The sequence below is a fragment of the Plectrocnemia conspersa genome, unplaced genomic scaffold (assembly GCF_051122295.1).
Source record: "Plectrocnemia conspersa isolate PC_06_02 unplaced genomic scaffold, ASM5112229v1 ptg000002l, whole genome shotgun sequence".
NCBI lineage: Eukaryota > Metazoa > Arthropoda > Insecta > Trichoptera > Polycentropodidae > Plectrocnemia > Plectrocnemia conspersa.
In genome coordinates this window covers 22,491,160-22,513,611 of record NW_028277166.1, presented here as the reverse complement: position 1 = coordinate 22,513,611, position 22,452 = coordinate 22,491,160, and the positions used below count along the sequence as shown (strand labels likewise).

Genomic DNA, 22,452 nt, shown 5'->3' with positions numbered 1-22,452 from the left:
AAAGCTACATTTTCAATTTTAGTTTCTAAATAAATATGTACACATGCCGTAATATGATTATTGTGTTTAAAAAAATATATGCAATAATATTATTTTTAATGTCACAATTTAAATCAAAATAATAATTTTTTTGAGATTTTTAAGGTCAGTAATTTTAATATGAGATATTAATTGATTATAGAAAAATATTAGTATTATATAGTCACTTATTATTTATGAATGTTCAGTATCTTATTGATAAAAGACCTTCAAATGCAGCTATTAACCCATCATGTATGGGATTTGAACCACATGCGTCATTAATCACAAATTGAGAGATCACCATAATGACCACTTAAACAACGAAAATAGAAAACTCTTACAATATAAAATATCAACCTATTTTTGTAAGTTAAGAACTTATTCATCACACAATGAGATGTGGTCTACCGTTACATATGCTTTCTACTCAATTTAACAGTTGCTATTAGTTAGTATTATTGGTATAAATTCACACTAGACAGCCATATCCTAGAATGTGTATATTTAATTGTTTACATATAAAAAAATTAGAGTTAAGCGCTTTTTAGATTTATTATCGGTCCAAGGGCAGCAATAGCGGCAAGCTAAATATGTTTAATAAATTAAAGCATAAAGCAAAGTATTTAACGCTTGTTTTAAATTTTACGTTATTGCCCTCTTCATTTAGAAGAAGTGGTGGCAGATTTTTTCTACGTTTTATGAAAATAATTCGTTTGATTTTAATTTTACACCTCTCAAAATATATATTTAAAATTAGAAAATATTTTTGTAATATTTTTACGGTTTTTAAAAACCGTAAACACTAATTAAAATATCTGTATTGTCAGCGTATATAGATCGTTCGTATACAAGATATACAGGTAACGTAACAAATTGTGTTGACAACCCCAGTAACTATGGCTTCAGTCAAACATAGTTTTTCGAAAGTAAAATTAACGAAAAGTGATCTCCGATCATCGATGAGCTAAGACCGATACACATCTTTGGCAGTTCTTTCAATCAAATCAAATTTGCAACCTCCATGAATTTCGACATTATTATTAAAGACTTGGCTGCGAAAAAGGGAAGGAAACGTTTTTTGTTTTGCTTTTGAATAAAAAATCGTTAAATATATTAAAGTACATTTTTTAATGTATGGTAATATTTTTTCTGAATCATTTTAATGTTATATAAAACTCATTCCTTATAGATACAAATTCTTTTAATATAATTTTACCTGGCTTTCGGTATATATATTTTTTATAACCAAAAAATATTTGAGGCTATTTGATTTAACGGCACATTTAAATATACATATATGTTTACTTAAAATAACAATTATTATTATTTAACACCTTTCAATTTAGTTTATTCGGGCATTCATTTTGAAAATGTTTATTAACAGATTATTTTATGAAACGATTTTCTTATTATTAAAAAACAATTAAGCTCCATCTATACTATCAAGTTAAATCTCTTCACTTATATAAATAAACCATTGCACAGAATATTTTTTTTTATGTAATAATGCATGTAACTGTATGTATAAAAATAATCAAAGGTGTCCCAAAATTAACGCAAGATTTGAATTAAATAGAAAACACATTTTTAAGTCTTTAGATTGTTATTTTTTTATTGAATCATGATTATTATTTACTTTTACTAACCTTAAGCTCTCAGCTGTCAACATTTACTGCACTTGTGTTAATTTTGGGACATCTTTATTTAATGGAATATAAATAATTACGGTATTAAAATGCTCTTAATGTATTTTTTCGATATTATTTCGTATTTGGTGAATTGTACAATTTAACTGAATAACCAGATTTTCAGAGTCTATTTTGACTGCAAAGTTACACCCCTTCAGGATAAAAACCCTAAATCAGCAATGCATTTAATATGACGGAAAGTATTGTTTTGCATGTTTGTTCTATAATTCTATTTTTAATGTATATTCTATGGATTTAGTAATGTATTTTGAATGAGTAGTTGCAATGTGCCGTTATAATTAACATGGTTTCTATCTCCAGACAAAGCTTTAGTATAATACAAACCAAAAACACTGTTTTTTCAAAGCTATTTATCATAATACATAATATTTATTGTAATATTGGGACTTTTTTCCTTGTTCTATTTACAGTCTCTTGTATCAGTATCATTTTTAGTAAATTATCTTTTGTAACCAGTAAAATAATTATCCATTCCATTGAAAATATTACGAATAAAATTACAATATGTATATAATATTCTAAGTTAAAGTTTTAAGCTGCTGCCATTGATGAATCAGTTTTTTCTCATATAGTAACACTGTCGACCGGATGCGACCGTTCGTAATAATTACCGCTTTTGTTTGAAATCGAGTTTTCGTCGGCGCCCGTCAGAGGCGCTACGTTCGCTCCGATTCAAGGCGAGCAAGTTTCTACGTACGTCGACTCATTCGCGTTCGGTTCGTGAACACGGGCGGGTCGTGTCGATCGCGTTCGCGAAACTAGACGAAACTTCGAAAAGTTTCGAAAGCAGCTATCTGACAGGTAGCTCTGCCGATCAAAAGACGGGATCAGTGCTAACGACAAACCAAATGCTTAACCGGTTTTAAAAATAAATAATTCAGACGTAAACCAAATAAATAAACAAAAACAAAATTGCGCGTGTGTAATAAACTAGTAGCCAGTATTTGTGTGAGTGAACATAGAAGATCAAATCGCGGTCATTTAAAAATTGTTGTATATATAATTATATATCAGTATTATTGTTCGTTTTGACTAACGAGTGAGTGCGACGACGAGATGTCTGCCGGCGCAGGTGCGACAGGTGCGGTCACCTTCTTCGGGTGCATCATCCTGCTGTTGGCCATCACTGCAAAAGGTGAGTTTCAACTTTTTGCTTAAAAATGCACTCATTCTTTCGTGATGTCACGGCGACTTTATCATTTTTGTGGGCGTGTGCGTTCAATTGTTGTGTACCTGCGTTCACCGCCACGCGGTGTTTAGAGTAGCGTGACTCGATGAAGTTTATTAACACACAGAAATGTGTGTCAGGTGTGTTGCTTGTGGGACTAGGAAAAAAATCAATAATAGGGATAGCGTGGAATAGTCTCTTTTTATAGTAAATGTATGCAAGCCGACTTTTATACAACAATGAATTCTTATTAGAGAGTGAAAGTCTCCTTTACCGTTAATTCGGATTATTTATCGTTGATAAATAATGTATCGTAAGATACGAAATCGCACTGTTAAACAAACAATACCAGCTCGTGGCTTATCGAACTTAAATATTGTGCGTATTGTACCTACATAAAACAGGTGTGTGAAAGGTTGCGCAATCAATGGTAGCACAACAAAGGTTGTTTATTATTGTTATATTTCTTGGAAGTTTGTTGAAAAAAAATGCCTAATATTGACAAGAATTTATTTGTTTAAAGTACTTTCTTATATATTTTTTAATTTTATTATTTAAGGATGTTAATTAAAGATATTATTTTTTGTAGATTTCAAATATGAATTATCAAAATTAAATCAAGCTAGATTTTTTTATTATTTATTTTGACCATTTAATCAGTTATTTAAGTTGAATTATTAAATATACATGTTTTATTGAATGACTAATATTTTATATAGTAAATATTAAGTTGATAGACTAGTGGAAAGGGTCGGTTAATATTCCCTGAGAGAGCTAAGTTTTATTCTCATTTAGATCTTAGTGTTTTTGAATTTCTATTTTGTCTAGGAGATTGTAATTGGTGATTAATAAATAATTTTAATTAAAATCGATAATCACAGATTAAGTTTTCATAGATTTTCCTAATCTCACGGATAAATATCGTTATGCATTATCAAGATGTATTCGAGCTGGGTTGTTTTAATAATAAGTTTACCCATTATATTATTTATTTCGTTAAAATATACACATGTTTTATTTTTTCGCATATTATTTTATATACAAAATATCAAATTACTTTAAATATCGTGATTAAATAATAAAACAATATAGAGCTAGGTTGTTCTAATATTTATTTTGTCTGTTTTATTATCTATGTTGTTAAAATATATACATATATTTACGTGCTTTATTTTATATACAAAATATATATTTGCATAAGTCGGTGACAAATCTCTGAAAGACCTATAGCTTTATACTCATATAGATATTAGTATTTATGGGATCAGAATTAGTGATTATTATACGATTAACGGAGAATAGGTTTTCATAGATTTTCCTAATCTCACAGATAAATATCGTTATGAACTATCAAAATACATTCCAGTTAGATTGTTTTAATATTTATTTCTTTAAGATACACAGATGTTTTATTTTATATATGAAATATATATTAGCTTTAAATATCGTGAAAAATTATTAAAACAAAATCGAGCTGGGTCTTTTTAATATTTATTTTGACTATTTTATCATTTATTTCGTTAAAATATACATATATACGTATATTATTCTATAAACAAAATATATAATTGCTTCAACCGTCACAATAGACTAGTGACTAGTCCCTGAAAGAAAGAAAGTCAGGGAGATCGAAGTTATTGATTATAATATAAATATAATTTGAATCGATTTTCACAAATTTGTGTTTCATAGATTTTCCTAATCTCATGAATAAATAAAATAAAATCGAGCTAATTTTTTTATTATTTATTTTTAAGCTTTTTATATTTATTTTCGTTAAATATACATATATTATTTTATTGCATATTATTTTATATACAAAATATATAATTGTTTTAGCTAGCTCGATTGACTAATGATATAAGTCGCTGTCTAATCCTTGAAAGACCTAAAATACCTAATCCCTAAAAGTGTTATTCTCATATACAATAGATCATATAGATGTTTTTGAACTTCAATTATGTCTAGAGGATTGAAACTAGTGATCATTAAATAAGTATAATTTTCATCGATTATTGCAGATTAGGTTTGCCTTATCTCATAGATGGATTATTAAAATTATTAAAATAAAACCGACCCAGGTTGTTTTATTATTAATTTTTCCCATTTTATTATTTATTTTGCTGTAATGTATACATAAACGTGATTTATTTTATTGACTAATATTTTATATACAAAATAAATAGTTTCTTTACATAGAACAATAGACCATTAGTAGAAGTCAGTGGTTAATACCTGAAAGGCACGAGTTAGTGTTTTTGAATCTATTGTATGTATCTGCAAGATCGGAATTATTGATTTCTATATAAATATATTTCCGATTGATCATTAAATAATATTTTCCTAATAATACATACGAATATCGTAATAATTAATTTTAATCGTTCTAGGTTGTACACTTTAGCTACTTTATAGCTCATCAAATATTGAGTTGTTTTATTTTGGTGAGAAATTCCAGTAGAAAGTCAGTTAATATTGAAGCATGATATTTTTAAATTAAAAATTCGCCCAAAAAATCGATTACTAACGATTTTTATACAAAAAATACATATAAACAATTGAATCACAATAATAATTTTAATATATAGGTAAAAACAAATGTTTTCATTGTTGCTATGATGTTAATAAACCGTTGACCGTTTTTAATTTTAACTGATAATTTATTAGTAGTATTTCTTTTACAAAAAATTTTCAATATGTTGTCAATGTTCAAAAAATATTGTTTTTAAAAAAAGCTTAAGACTAATTTCCTAATATTTATTTAATATGGTTAGTACAATTTAAAATACAATTTGTATCAAAGCTATCTAGAATCTCTATCGTAATTATTGTATGCGATTTAAAAATATATGGAAAACTAAGTAATTTAATGGTAGATGATGTCACTAAAATGGATTACCCTTATTGATTTAAAATGCTTATTACAAAATTAAATACACATAGGAATGTATAATATAAAATTAAATTAAATGGTGCATAATCACGTACTAATTTAAAAGATATAATTATGATTATTGATTTAAGGAACAGTACAAAAACCTTACAAAAAGTTTCTTTGGTCTTTTGATGAAGTTTATGTGTAGATTTAGATGAAAGTACTTATTATGTACTATATATTACAGTCTCATGTAACTTTGAAACAATTTCAATGCAGTTTCTCAAACTATTATCAGCACCTAAACTACTCTCAGTCAAAATTTTAATCTATTTATGTATTATACTAAATATAATATATACATAGTATATATAGAATATAACGTTTTTTTCTTAAATTTAATCAGATTTTGATAAATTCATCTGAAAAATATTATGTCGTCAAAATTAACGGTTTTCAAAAAAATAATAGTTTAATAATGTTATATATAAAGAGAAAAAAATACTTTCTTATTTAAAAATATTAGGAATTAAATTATATTTTTGCTTTATTTCGTAATTTGTGTGTAGATGTTTAAGTTAAATGCGTATATTTTGTGATAAATAGTTGAGAAATATGACTCAGTTTGTTTAAATGCAGTTGCAGAACCACTTTTATTTATTATTAAATCAATATAAAACAGCAATTTCACGATCACCTTATTCTCAATCTGGTTTTTCTGGTTTTCTTGATTGCCAAGTGCAAATTATAGAAGCTAGAGTTAATTGTTTCAAAACAGCTATTAGCCAATTATTTAAAAATACAAATAAAGTTTATTTAACCAATATAATTCTAAGCGACTCCGTATACCCGGGAAGGTTTTATATGCAAATACTTAAAGAGTTAAATTTAACTTTAAAATATCATAATAAATATTTAACGTCTTACATAATAATTTTGAGGTGTTTCGCGTGCACCATGTAACAAGCAATATGTATGTAAATTTTTAGAAAAAAATTTGCCCGTTTCAAAAAATTCTTATTCATGTATAAAATACACACGTAAAGCTCAAATTACACACTCGCACGTAGATAATAAAATATCTTCTTTTTATGCAAAAAATGCTTTATATTCATTATACATTCTAAATTTACATTCGAACTCGAGTTGTTTACAATTCGGAGATTATTTAAGGGATATGTACTCTTTTGTGTTTGCAGTACGCACTCGTTCTCATTCAATATTTTTTTGTACAAATACAACTGTGCTCTTTATTGCTCGGATGGCGCGTTTAAAAGTAGCCTTTAGCAATATTTGTGGCATATATTTTTTTGTGAAGTTATGACGCTATATTTGCGTGCTGCAAAAATTAAGTCTAAAAGTTTTTCGTGTTCAAACTAAATGACGTATTGTGAGGCAGATATGCAAATTAGTTAGTTAATATGTTTGTTATCATGCATTTTTTTGATTGCGATTAAGTAGGAACATAATTAGGTACTTTAAGTGAAATATAAAATAAATCATACCATAATTAATATAGCAAAAAACAATTCTACGTTAATTTACACACATATAAAATCAATAAAATATGTTCCAATTTGTACAAAAGATGTCCCTAAAAATTGCATAATTAAATAACATATCATTCGTTTCTCTAAACTCTAGAGAAACGAATGATATGTTATTTAATTATGTAGTCCCTAGAGTTTAGACTTAGTATCTTAGTAAGCAAATTACACGAGTTAAAGATTGATTAATGACTTTAATAAATAATTGAGATACTTATTAAATGTATGCAAATAGTTATTTTTTTAATTAATAAACATACTATTATATTTTATTAAATTCGATCAATTTTTTGGAAATAAACAGTTTGAAGACCATTGCATAGCAATTACGGCGAAAATATATGCGATAACAATCGTGGTAATTTTCTTGCATAAGTTGCTTCGCTTCTTGACTCCGTTAGACTTTATCGTAACAAAGAGAATTGCAAATAGAATACAATAGTAAGAATGAGTTGAATATTTTCTATATAATAATTTGATGATGTCTTTTTATCTAATTATAAATATATTTTAATAACAAGTTCTTTAGATCTAATAAATTTATATGTATAGAAAATGTTTCAAATTTTATGAATATTTCTAAAATCGATGTATATGCTAATGTGAAAAATATTATTCAAACTTTTCTATGACAAATCCATGCAGAAATCTATTAAAAGTTATATTTGACTCTGACGGTGAAATCTCAGTGCGCATACAAATGTCTTTTCAGATATGCACCCAACTGCATATATGTAGTTATATTTATAACATTCAAAACATACAGTTAAGTAGCTAGGGAATACGTAGCTAAAACTCAATAGTCGCATTTTATAAACACGTATCAAAAGTTTCATAATATATGTATGTGTGAGTGTGCAGAATAAAATGTTCTCACAAATTGCTCTCAAACACGAAACCTTCCAAAAGTCTTTATTGTAAATTATGCAATTACACTAGTTTCCCTTAACGTTTCGATGTGAAAACGAATTAAAGCTACACGTATTAGGTTGTTTAGAAACATACTGCTCCAAAGTAGTATTTCTTTAAATATATCGATACTTACTAGACAAAATTTGACTGAAAATAGACACAAATTCATCTGGACCCGAAAAGCATGATAATTTCGGAATAATAATATAAGATAACTGGTAACTGAGAGGGCATACTTTCGAGATACGCCAGCAGACTCAATAGTTTTTATTTATAAAAATGCCATAATAATAAAAACAGACCCTTTTTATTTATGGTTAATATTAATTTGTATATTCATTATAAATTGTAGATATTAAAAATAAAAATGTTAATATGTTAAAGTAACTAAATGATACTACAATTGTTTTCTAGTGGTTCTTCTTCGTCGTCGTAAAGTCGTGATTTCCTAAATGAATGACAACATTCCTCAACCTGTTCCGACATTTTGCAATACGGTTTTACCACTATGATAAAAACATAAATATACCTAATTTAGTCAAACCATCTCATTAATGATTCTCTCATATTTCTGTATCTAATGTTTCTGGTCAAATTTATCCAATACTTTTTTTGTCTCGTCATTCTTAGAATGGCTGGATTTCTATATAACATGATAACACTGCCTATGATAACATGATTTATTTACATCTACAATTTTAGACTAATAGATTGTTAAATTATTTACAAAATTGAGTTGAACCAGAAAGCATTTATGTAAGTGATTGTGTCCTGATCTAAGTGTCTATATATAAGACAAAGCTGTTTAATTACAATTGATTATTATTGGGTAACATTTTTTCTTAGTCTACGTACAGTTTGGGTAAATATTTGTCTTTTTTTGAGCTTAAAAAATCCAGTTGTCTCTGACGATCAGATTGAACTCAGAATTTCAGACATCGTAGCTTAAGTCGGGGTTAACGTGAAAAGGGAAGCGGCTGCTTTCTCGGTTTTATCCATCTCGATGATTGCATCTATTGTTTGTACTAAATTGGATGCTTATGTAAATATGTTTGATTATGGTAGCGGTTTTTGTACATGTTTTTCTGTCTGAGGCAGACTTCATGCTAATCTATTTTTGGCTGCAACAGCCCATTACCATGATTTGATTTTATATAAAACGTCTGTTTTCTTATTAGAGTCTTGTTTGTGTTGCCGTTACATTCGACATACACAATAAATATATAAGTAATAAATAATTACATTTTGTATTTCAAGCCGGGTATATCAGGTGAAAGAATTTAATAAAGTGCTGACAGAAGCTAGTTCTGAATGAAAGTAATAAAGTATGTATAGGCGCTATGTATGCGCATATATAAGCTTGATCTGCTTGGGAAAGGAGAAGCATTGTCATTTTTTATGCATCGGACAGTTAAAAAATATAGAGTGAAATTTGTTTACTCTCGTCATTTGCGAAAAATGACCGTTGACACTTTGGCAACCTTGTACTTGTCATTTGTCAGTTCAATACATATTTTTGGTGTGTAGAAGAGCTGCTGTTAGGTAATCCCTCAGAATATATTATTGTTACGTACGGTAAGGATACTGCGATACGAATCATAAATACAATATGAATTTGTTTATTGCGCTTTTAACGCGTAAAATGCTATATTTTTTTATTATATATTATTAAACTATGACACGCAGTACATTGTGAGCTAAAAACTCAGTTTATTTAGCTTTACACTATTTTTTTTAAGTAAAATAAATTAAAAAATTATTGAAAATACTTATAATTTAAAGCCTAAAAATTAGTATACTACATAAGGCATAGTTTTAAATTGTGTTTGTATCATTACAACCTGAGCTATTAGTACAAATTTAGGAGTCACCATAACAACCACTTGAACAATAAAAAATATTTTTTTAAACATCATCATCAAACGAAAGATTATATTTCAGACATCACACAACGAAGTATAGATCTCAATAGCATAAGAATAACTCTTTGTATGAAAAACCGCGCACTAGAAAAAATATGTTTGCCACTGCGTATTTTAAAATTATCATTTTAGAACTCCTTGGTAATCAAAAGATTAACCATATATTATCAACGCTACCAAAAACTACCATTTGTACGAAAAGACGCTCACTAGATAATGACCCTACTTACGTATATTGTTTTTTAGGGTGTGTATCGTAGCCAATGGGACTTATGGTGGAATCTAGTTAGAGTTTTATTACTTTATATTTACATATGTTGCGACAGCGAGATGTTTTCTCCGAGCGGTGGTGGAAAAGCTGGCGGAGATATGATGTTAGTGGACGATTCTCAAGAGTTCTTGTAGATGTCTGCAGCGAGTGTCTGGATGTAGTTCCTCTTACTGCGATGATCATGTTTAGCAGTCTCAGGTCATATCTTCGCATCTGTTGGTGGGGGCGCGTAATATTAAATACAAATATTTATGTTTTTTCCTTATCTTGACTCAAAATAGTGCTATATAATATATAAAAATTACAAATTGCACTATATAAGCTTTCTGATCTCTCTTTATTTTAAATATATTCGTCAAATAGTTACTGCAGTAAATGCACTTTAATAAATAAATAACATTTACCGCTTTAAAAATGTGATTATAAGTCTATTTACTTTTAAAATTGAGCACTAGAACATCTTCATAAAACGTGCCGTAAATAACTAAGAAAAACATTCAAGAAAAAATTTTATGGAGATCACCTGGCGTAGCATCTGGAGCAGTTTCTTTGCTCCGGTTCCAGAACTCGAGAGACGCTATTTATCGTGAGATTTGTTTATTTAGAATTTATACTTACCTGCTACACACGCTTATGTATGTATGTATGTATGTATAAATAGTTAGAGTTTGCGCTGGAACAGAGAAGATGGGATAATTTCCCAACTTGATCCTCAGACTCGCATAAAGCGTTGTCCTCTTGCTTGTTTAAGAGGTTAATTTCGTTGTCGTTCCTGTAGATGCGCTCATTGTGCTTGTGTGTAGCTTTTGAATGTTATTCAAGGATTAAGTGCACGATGAAAAGGCTGCTGTGAATAAATTATGCACAGATAATATGGGACACCGCTGCAAATTTTGCGGATTTCTGGAATCATGTTGTCTTGCGAAAACAACTTAATCCCCCTTTATGTTTGTTAGTCTGTTGCGTAAGGTAGATGTTGTTTTGGTGTATAAAATGCACCCCTTGCATAAAAATCTTCAATTTCATTTAGGTGTGTTGTGTTTTAGATGGTTGCTCGTAAATGTGGTGGATACATAAAAATATGTTTTCGCGAATTTTTTAAAGAGCCGAATTATATATGTATGTGTATATATTTGTAGCGGTAGATGTATGTGAATATAACATATAAAATCACCGCTTCCTCTTAATATATTTTTTCTATTTAATATTTAAATAAATCAATATAATTTTACGGGTGTGATATAGTTTCAAAGTAAGACTTCATCACTTTGGACTTTTAAGTTAATGTGTATGAATCTGAATCAAAAAACATCCATTTAGACTATTATGCATTTATTTCAATTCCTAATTAAATATAAGAAATTAACTTAATTATAGTAATATATAAATATGTATAGCATACATATTTTTTTATTATTTTATAATAATACTAAAGTTCGAGACTCTATAATTAAAAAATGTCATATTTATAACGCATCATATTTACACGCAAAATGTTAAAATCAAATATCTAACCTTTGTTAAAATAATATTTTTGAGTACTTGTGAAACTGAATTACTCGTTGATGAAAGATAAGATATGTGATAAATATATAGATTATTAAATTATAAATACATAGCACAACATTGGATCAATATTATATCTGTACTATTTGTATTTTGATAGCAATTATTTTATAATGTCTTCTTCCTTTGCGGTTTTGTTTTGAGGTCAATTAAAATAGCTTCGTTCATTCAAACATTTTCATGGTTTGACATGTTCATGCTAAGCTCGGTTTATGTGGTTGTTCGCCAGTGACCTCACTGTCGTGACTAAGTGTCGGATATACTGACAGTCGATTTAATCGACGTGACTATACCAACGACGAAGATAATGAAGTAAATTGGATTCGATTTATTGGCATTTTGTGACTCATTTCTGCTGAGCGAGACACAATATAAAATATTCTTGAAATTATGGATCTGTTCTTTTAAATTGAATCCTGGATTAATTTAAGTCTATTCAAAGTAACCGAGCAAATCTTATTTACATGGAATTGTTTGACTAATGATACAATTATTAAGCTTGGAGTAAATTAGACAATACACATACGGTTTGATCGTAAAACATTGCTAAAATTAAACAAGGCAGTACAAATATGCAGAATATTCAGTTATTAAGCAAGTTTTTTGAACGAAATAAGCAATTCTAGAAATATTTGACCGCTTGCGGTTTTCACGTCGTTATTAATAAACGTTCGAAACTCGTTGAGCTTGATAATTAAAAATAAGGTATATGAATTAGGTACTACACTCAATCAATATTGATTAGGAATTATGATTGTTCTATAGTAAAATATTACATGACAAATAATATATTGATTGGTCAATGTCAAAAATTAATATTTAACGTACTTGTATTACTTGAAACTATGCAACAAATATTCCCTTTATTTTAATTAAAGAAAGTGTAAGACGTTACATCATATTTTTTTGATTTATGCGATGGAGTATATTCACTACATTTTTTTAAAGCCTGTACTAAAAGTTCTGAATTTCAGTATGAATTGAACCATATGTATATAAAGTAACAGAGAGCATCACAAGTCAATTATTTTCTTACTTTTTTGAAGACGTGCACTAACTAGTATTCTAGACAAATATTTTTTATTCAGTAGGTTCAACTTATACGCATTGTTTTAATAAATAGTTTTTTTTGTAAATATTTAAACCACCATCTAAGCTTTTATTTTCAAGTCACTATTTTTGTACGGAGAGAGTTTATGCTTTTCTATAAATCAGAATAATTTTATCATACTTTCGTGTCACTGGATTGGTTAACAATCCAAGAACGAGGCGGCGAAATATTATATCAAAATTATAATTAAATTGGACGCTTCCACGAGTTTTAGCTTATCAATGGGCTTATTTCATGCGAGGCGGGAGCAAATTGAATTGTTTGTAACAATTAAAATTTAGTATACGCGTTGGCGAGAGTATTGAATTACATACAGACCCGCATGTAAATATTTATGTACGCAATTCGCAGTCGTTTATTAAATTTGTGGCTCACTTTCCGCACTTTAAGCTCAAAAACTTACTCCCGCGGGATGTGCCCCGAACTTTACGAAAATATGTATGTAGGTCTTACACAGCGCTACTGTAACGCGTTCTAATTTAATTAATACAGCGAAATTGGTTGGGTGTAAGGTTGTTGGAAATTATTTACATGTTTTGCGGATAAGCGTACGAGTAAATAAAAATTAATTGGTGGAGACCGTCGGTGCGAAAAATAAGTGAAAATTGCAAACAACACACTGGTAAAAAATATATGCATAAAACTCGTATTAATATATTTTATAATACATATTTTTGACTTTAATAAATATATAATATTAATATTATACAATAATATAAATTTGTACCAAATTTATGTTAAGCTGCTATAGTAGTTGGAAAAAGCTTTTTCTGTCGTCGATAATAAAAATATATATAATTGCCAACACATGTCAGAATTATTGTGGTGGAACTAATGTCGCATGATATAGAGTTTCTCGCTTTCAGCTTATTTATGCTATATGGTTTCATAAAAAGAAAAATATAATATAAAGGAATTGAAAGCTTGAAACGACTTTATTAAAAAAAAGTATTTAAAAAAAATAATATATTCTCGTAATTGTATAATATAAATACATTTTTCACAGTATGCCAAGAATTGAATTAAATAATAATTTTCGACAGTTCCAATATTGTTTTGCATACTAGGAATTTGTAATATAATTTGAACAATGCTATGAATTTCTCAGAAGATGGTGCTATTTGCTCGTTACCCTCATATTTTATGTTTTAATTAGAAACTGTTACTTTTTCAGTAAAGATATGTTCATTATTGTTTATTATAAAGATATAAATATTTTTTAAATGCATACATACAACCAAAAGTTTGCGATAAAAATTAATTAACTTTATTTATACATACATAGAAGTTTTGAGTGAAGTTTTGTTTGTAAACAAACGTTGCTCTCGTTGTATTTTAATTACTTTTTGTGTAAAAATCGTCTTGTTGTTCCTATAAAAAAAAATATTTTTGTAATAAATTATTTAATATATTAATTAGTTATTTGCTATAATTCATACATAGTTTTTATTAGTCAATTTTGTTTGTATGTCAATTTAAAATTATCTTATAAATACATATGTCGTTTTGCTTTAGTCTCTTCTGTAATTTACACGTGTATGTTTTAATTTATGATAAAATCGTTGATAAAAAAATTAATGCGCCTAATTTTTCAAAAAATAGGTTATTTAATCATTGTGGTTTTGGTCCATACCCTACGAAATTTTTGCCTTCGATTATAAAATATTTTACGTTTAGTATATAAAATAAACTAAATATAAGCAATATCCACTATCTTGTTTTTAGTATGCACGATACGTATTTTATTTCCAATGTTTTATACCGTTTCCGATTGTATAAATATTATTTTTAATATCTCATAAAACGTATGGATCGTAAATTTTCGATGTGTAAAAGTATAAATATCTGCTCTAGTTCTGGCGTAGGCTATTTTTGAGCAAAACTGATGGAATTGTTTGATCTGTGGACATAAATACGTGGGTCATTTCAAAAGTCAACATATACGTATTTCTTTAATTGGTGATATAATTTTCATAAACAATCTTACCCTGAAAGTGTTTTTCTTGGAATATTTGTTTACGACCATTACTGGTACATGGTAAACTAAATTTAGTGAATAAGGTAGAAAATCATACTTAATTTCAGCATTTTTGATATATGAATAATAATATTTTCTTTAATACACTTGTCTTATAGCTTTTAACATTAAATATTTTTCTCTAATTGCTCCAAAATATATGTTAAAAAATATTATAAAATTATATAATCTTATTCAGAGGTCGCCGACTTCCGAGTAGCGGCCACACTGTCACAAATTTCATATGCCGTCCGGACGGCGGCCGTGAATGACGTCCGCACGGCGGCTGCTGTCACGTACAGCTCGTAAAATGTGCCAAATAATCGCAATTTTCAAACTGTCATATTAATATAATTGCACTAATGATAATTATAAAAGTTTGTGTGGAAACTCACCAATACAATATCAGTGAAAACTTTTCGGTCGTAAATATTCAATTTACGCATAATCTTTGTCGGCTTTTGCAAAATGCCATAAGGCATAAAAATTATACTTCAGAATACGAACACCACATCTGTGACTCTCCTAGAATTTGTCGCCATCGATTCTAAATAAGAATTCATTATGGTGTGACATTTATATAAACCGATCTAGAAAAAAAAAGAAGAATAATTGAAACGATTTTTTTTAACAAAATCAAGTACCACTAATTTTTTTAATTATTTAATTTTATATGAAAAAAAAATATAATAACGATATCTGTTAGAAGAATGTACTATCAAAAATATAATTGATCCCTTTTGGTGCCCTAAAATATTTAAAGATGTCAGTATGAGTCCCTGATAAGCATGTGGTATTATTACTTGACCACGTGACCACGATGCAGCACTAGTCATGCGTGTTGACCATAGGACGCCTACGCGCATACTGAAATTGAACAGTTTGCGAAAAACCATATCATTATCTCTCTTACTCTCGTCACTTAACACGCGAGAGAGCAAAAGGGGAAGTATCTCACCGCTCGCGCTCAAAAGAGCAGCTCCGACTTCGGTTCTTTTGCCTTAGTTCCGTTTGCCGACAATGTTCGGAAGTGCTCGAAGCTGGCCAATTCGACTGAATTACTCCCACTTTACCTCCTGTTCTCGGTAACCTCGGATAACTTCCGAGAGATTTTAGAGGGGGTAGAACCGAACTCGACCGAAATAACCCAGAAGTAACCCACTATATTCTCCGTCCTTGGACAACCTTGGCCAACTTACAGAGAGTGAAGTGCAGGTATAAGACGTCCATATTTAAAGCTCATAATACACATTTAAATTCTGTAAAATATGCTATATTTCGCTTATAGTTGCCGTTTGTCTTAAACCTTTTAATTACTTTTTGGACCACTATACCACGGTAAAGTAGAAATCACTTTTAGCAAAGATGCATTGCCATGTATAAAATATGTGTTAAAAGCGCAATAAACAAAAATGCTTTTAGTCTTAACGACTAGCTGTATGTGGCAATCTATTGTATATGGGATCATGAAAATACAATACAAAATATTATTTCAATCATCTATATTTTTGTTTAACAGTTGTTTTTACTACCGATATCGATACATCTTCTCGCGATTTTTTTTAGTATCCCAGTTAATAATATTATATTTATGCCATATCAAAAGTTTATTTGGTTATCTGACATTTAATACAAAGGCAATAAATACATATAACATATTTATGGCGAATTAAACCGTACCACTAGGTACCAACACTAAATGTATTATATATGTTTTATACAATAAAAAATACCTATTTCCATTGTAGTGTAACATCAGCAATTTTTATAATATTCCCCACGGGCTCATAGATGATGTTTGACATGTCAGATACAATATATAGGATTTCAAAAAGCTTATCCAAGATGTATGATACACCAAAGGACTCGTTTTCGCTATCAAACGTTCCATTACTTTCACTTTGAACCCTTTGGCAATTGATTGATTGACGATAGCTGACGCCTCACATTGTATACATGTCGTTTTTATTTATTTATTTATTTTTAAATAAAAGTTCAGGTATTTTATGGTCGAACGCGCGAGTTACACGCTACGATTGCGTAATATGTGCATTCATTTTCCGCATGATGAAAAGCTCTTAATCTAAGCACGCTACGTGCATTTCTTATCTATACTGAAATTCACGATAACGAGCTTTAATCACTGTAAAGGTAGTTTTTGAGTATTTTAATTATATAAATAAGCAATTAATTGTCTGTATTATGTCCAAAACCATAATTATATGCATGTTGCATACATCATAATATTAATTAATTAATCAGGCATCGAATCCTATTTATTATCATTAAAATGTTCATGCATAATATCGGTGCACATCAAACGCATCTAATTTAGATTCGCCATTGTAATAATAATTGCATATGTGCTTTGAATTGTAAATCAGATTTAAATATATAGTATACGCATTGTTATCTGATATTGGTTACAACTTCCGATAAGATAACGCGTTTGTCACTGTGTGGTTAAATTTGTATTGTATAAAAACCGGTCGTTGAGATAAAACTCGTCTTTCCAGATAGTACAAAGGCAATATTTCGTAACCTATTTTCAAAGTACTAACGTAACGTCGTTAATGCTACAATTGGAAACGTCATAACTATTTATCAGATGTGACGATTCACAGTTCCTGTAAGTTACATGATTCATGGCGACGTTACAAATTTGCTAGTAGATACGAGCGAGTTCTAGATTACGTTGTACAGTAGGTTCTCAATGTCTGAAGCTAGTTTATTTATAAACTAATATTGTATCTGCTAAAAAAGCATTAGTAAGTATAAATTAAATTAAGCGTTTAACTATTTGTATTGAATTCAATTTAAAATATAATAATATTATTAGGAATATTTTTTATTTTGTTATTATATGCTATCGGTTATCGCGCTTTAAAAATATATTGTTGTATTTATTCAAACCAGACAGTTAAAATAAACAAATTCAATATCTTTGAATATAAACACTTTAGTAAAATTTAGTCAAGTTTGAAACTATTAATGTTGACTATCAAATCTATATTGAATCTAAGTATTTTTTATGATACTGTATGATAAGATTTACCACAAAGATTAGCAGTTATTTAAATGAAAATTAATACGAATAAAATAATGATATTTAAAAATAAAACCATATAGGTAAAAACTAATATTTGTAATTCTATATATAAATATGTAGAAATACAAATATTAGTTTTTTTTTCTATATGGTTTTACTTTTGAGTATTGTCGATTTTATTCGTAAACTTTCTGCAACATTTTCAATATATACTTTTGCTTTGATTATAGTTAGTTATTTTTAATTTTCATATAATGAATCATTAAAAAATATTTAATATTTTATTACTATGGTCCATTGACTACAATATTTTTAAATACTTTTGACTCCTAATGAAAATAATAATTATTTAAGTAAAATAAGTCGTTTTTGGTATAAAAAAATCCGTACAAAAAAATATTTACTAATTTATTACATTTTTATTACAATATTGCTTTTTGTCACATTTTTTTTTATAAATAAAATTCACATTAATTTCAATGATTATTGTATAATAAGATTTGCCATAGAGAATACAAGATTTATATGCAGAATTGCAAAAAATCAGGGTTTTTTTCTATATGGTTTTATTTTTAATAATTTTCTGCAACATTCTCTATAAATACTTTTGCTATGATTATTGTTAGTTATTTACATTTTTAGTAATTTTTCGTGTTTTATTACCATGGTTCATTAACTATGGATTTCAATATTAAGAAATGATTTTGGCTCTTAATTAAAATAATATTTTTTTACTTGTAAGTCAAGTTTTTGGTACATGAATCAATACGAAAAATTATCAAGGAGTCTAAAAATACAACCATATGTTTAAAAGTATATATAATTTTATTTACCACTATAATATGTATGTTTTTATATACATATGTTCATTGGTAGCTTGTTTTTTCATGGTTTACTTAACCAGTTTTACGTCTACTTACTATAATAAACGTAAAAAGGCTTTTTATGGTATGGAATTTTCTCAGTTGCAATAATTCAATAATCTAATATATGTACATATGTGAGATTTTCATACAAAAATAATGGATATTCTTAATGTTTCTTACATTTTAGCTTATGTTTATTATTTATGCTTAAATTGTGTACATTATGTACTGTTTAAACGGTAAAGGGTTAATTATATGTGAGAAAATAAAACAAGAGTGATATCATTATAAATCGAAATAAGGTTGTTGATTTTTTAATAATTTTCAATTCAATGATACTTAAAAGTTTTTCCTCCTTAATACTTTTTGTTATATTTAAGTATTGAAATGTGTTATATTTAGTATAGTACTAATAAAATAAAATGTATACGCATACTTTTCAAGCAATTTATATGTCATTAAAAATGCATCAAATGGCATTGTTGTAAAACTTTTACAGTTATAACGACACTTTCATAATGGTAGAAGTTTAATAAATATATTTTCATTACCAAAACAAATATGAATCGATGAAAGTAGTACATTTTTATCTTTTAAATTACTGATATCTATTATTTAAAAGTGGCCAAATTACCAAACATTTCCTTGAACATCTATATAAATAATTTAGGACAAGCGTCAGAAGGATTTGCGTAATGGTTTTTTGTTGAAAGAAATACTAGTGCGATTTTTATTTTCGCATTTCCCCAATTTTATTGCTGCAATAAAACACGGATATGGCAAAACTCTTTCATTCGCCACATACATCACATCCGAAATATTCATCTTTTGCGAAAAAAAATATTATATTGAAATATACACATCGCCATTCGACGAATTCCGAAAATTGGCGATAAATGGTCCCATGGGTATCCATTTAACGCCCGAGGAGACGAATGGACCTTGACGAAAGCTCGTGAAAAAACTTTTTCACATAAATACTGCGTAAAATGTTCGATTTTTAATATAATAATAAAATCAAATTCAATTAGTATTTTTTATATTGAATATTGGAAAAAGTCGTCGGACTGTTTAAAAAGCGGTTTACTTTTTCGGCTCGATAGGCACGACTCGAGTTAATCTTAAACTATGGAAAAAGTTTGAACGGTATTGTTTGAGAAAGTTGCCGAGGAAAATTCTCGGTTTTTTTTTTATTAATATGGAGTATTTTCAGTCACGCGCTGGAGGATTTTATTGTTATGAAAATATAATAAGAGTCGAGAAAAATATTATATACGAAGTTGTTTTACTGCGCGCGAGTTGACCGAATTATAATATTCATTTAAACCGTAAAGCGGCGACGCGTTTAAAGTTTAACCGCTCCGTTCGTCTATCTTAACTCGTTTCGTTTTATTGAATTAAATAGTCTTTAAAATACCTTTAAATGGGGCAATTCTATATTTATTGTATATTTAAATATATATGTATTTAAATTACTCTATATTTATAAATTCTGACTGTGAATATTATATTAGTGTACTTGAAAATAATATTTATATATTTAAAATAAATAGTAATTTGCAGGTTTAAGGAGGGTGAATTATAGTTTAAAAACTCTTGTTGGATTAAAATGGTTATGTATTTTAACCGTATGTTCAGTACACAATACAACTTTAACACTGATATGTGTTTTTTTTTCAATAAATTAAAAAAAATATATAAAAACAATCTCATTATAAAAATAAATTTTCCTCGTGTACTGAAAATGTCAAGGCATATGATGTATGCTTATGTACATTTGAATTTCACATTGAGTGTTTTCCAGAAAAGATAAGTAAAAACAGAGTTTTGAGCACAGCATCATACGGGCTTCATTTTAATAAACTTGTTTTGTTAAACTTTCACCCGGGCGATGATAACAAGGAAAGGAATTGCGCCCTTTGAAGCACGGATTACAATTTGCGAGACCCAGAGCACAATCGGCCTCAGCGGTCCTGCCAAAGGGTCATCGGATTAATAATAAACATATTCTCTGGGATAATCCGGATGATATCTCAACAGACCGCGCAGAATGAGAAATTATTTATATATATATATATAATTCGGCTCTGAATAGTATTCGATTCATTGTAGTCACCAAATAAATTAACTATTCATTAATAATTTGGTATGCCAGTCCAAGTTATTACACTTCCGCCGGTTCCATAAAATATATAAGTTAACGGTCCTTTGACGATTTTTATGTTTTACTTTAGTTAGTGGTTCATGAAGTAACGGGGCTTTTGGGAAGTTTCTCCTTTTGGACCGTTGATTGCAGGAAGACATTATGTACCTTCGTTACTTTCCTTTGAAAGTATAATGTTAAATGAAATGCAGGTTTTTGTATTTCGACGTAATTATCGTCACAATTATCTTGTCAAAAATATGAAGGTCTCATTCAAATTACGCATGGTTCACTGTATTACTGATTTTACAAAATAATTTATTGTATGATACAATAAGAAAATGTAAGTCAATGTAAAAGTTATAAAAATATAGACTAACTAAAAATTCTTCGAGTTCTTATTTTGAAAGAAATAGTAAATTACTAGAGTTCTTTCAAATTTTATCACATCCACTAAGGTTAAAATGTAAATTCTGAGGGCGTTCATCTTATCAATATGGAAGATCCAATTAACCCCCTTTATGGATTTATTTGCATAAAAAATGATTTATTTTGCATGAAAAAATTAGACATTCAATTTATTGTGGATCATCAATATAAACAACTCGGGGAGGGGCTTGGCTTTAATTGGCACTCGCCAATCGTTAAAATGTATATTTTTCTGCCCAAACTAAAACGTTAGCCGCCTTGCAGACTTTTAAGTAATCTATGCGGGACGATGTCCGGCACACACAAAACGTTGTTTTTTAATATACTGATATCTGTCAGTCTTGTAAAACAAATATAAATTGTTGTTGGCAATTGTTCTCAGGGGTTTTCATTCAAAGCAAGGAGCCGCTGAGAGTTGTTTGTGCCAAAACCGGTCTCAATAAAGAACTTATTTTTTTACTTTAGCTGCTTCTTTATACTGTTTAATTATTTCTTAGTAAATATCAATCGCCGTCACTGACAATATTTTTGAAGTACATAAGAATTTCAAATTTATCTTATAATATTCATTAATGAAATGATGAGTAAGTATCAATAAAATTTGATATCTAATCTCTCAGACGCTAATATTAGTCGTTAAAATAAATTATTCGGATCGGTAAATTTCAAGTGGCCAATAATAAACAATTTTGACAAAAGTTTAATGCCCAAAAAGCAAATTGGAAGCAGATCATAATTGCCGACAATTAGCGAATTCCTCGGCGGATTTAATTAAGGGCTCGCACGAACCCAATATCCTTAATTTTGCGCCTCGGCGTAACGGCGTCGTTTCGGTTTCGTGTTTCC

General features: G+C 28.5%; 1 protein-coding gene across 4 annotated transcripts in view; it reads left to right on the top strand.

The window, feature by feature from the left end:
- The first annotated feature begins 2,435 nt into the window (after window positions 1–2,435).
- Fas2 (neural cell adhesion molecule fasciclin 2) overlaps window positions 2,436–22,452 on the top strand; it is a 382,989-nt gene continuing 362,972 nt past the window's right edge. For all 4 annotated transcript variants that reach the window (XR_015812612.1, XM_088205093.1, XM_088205092.1 and 1 more), the window contains exon 1: window positions 2,436–2,865. Coding sequence is in view for 3 of the 4 variants with exons in the window: in XM_088205093.1 (XP_088061219.1) it covers window positions 2,787–2,865 (79 nt within the window). In the remaining variant the exon portion in view is untranslated. The remainder of the gene's footprint in view (window positions 2,866–22,452) is intronic.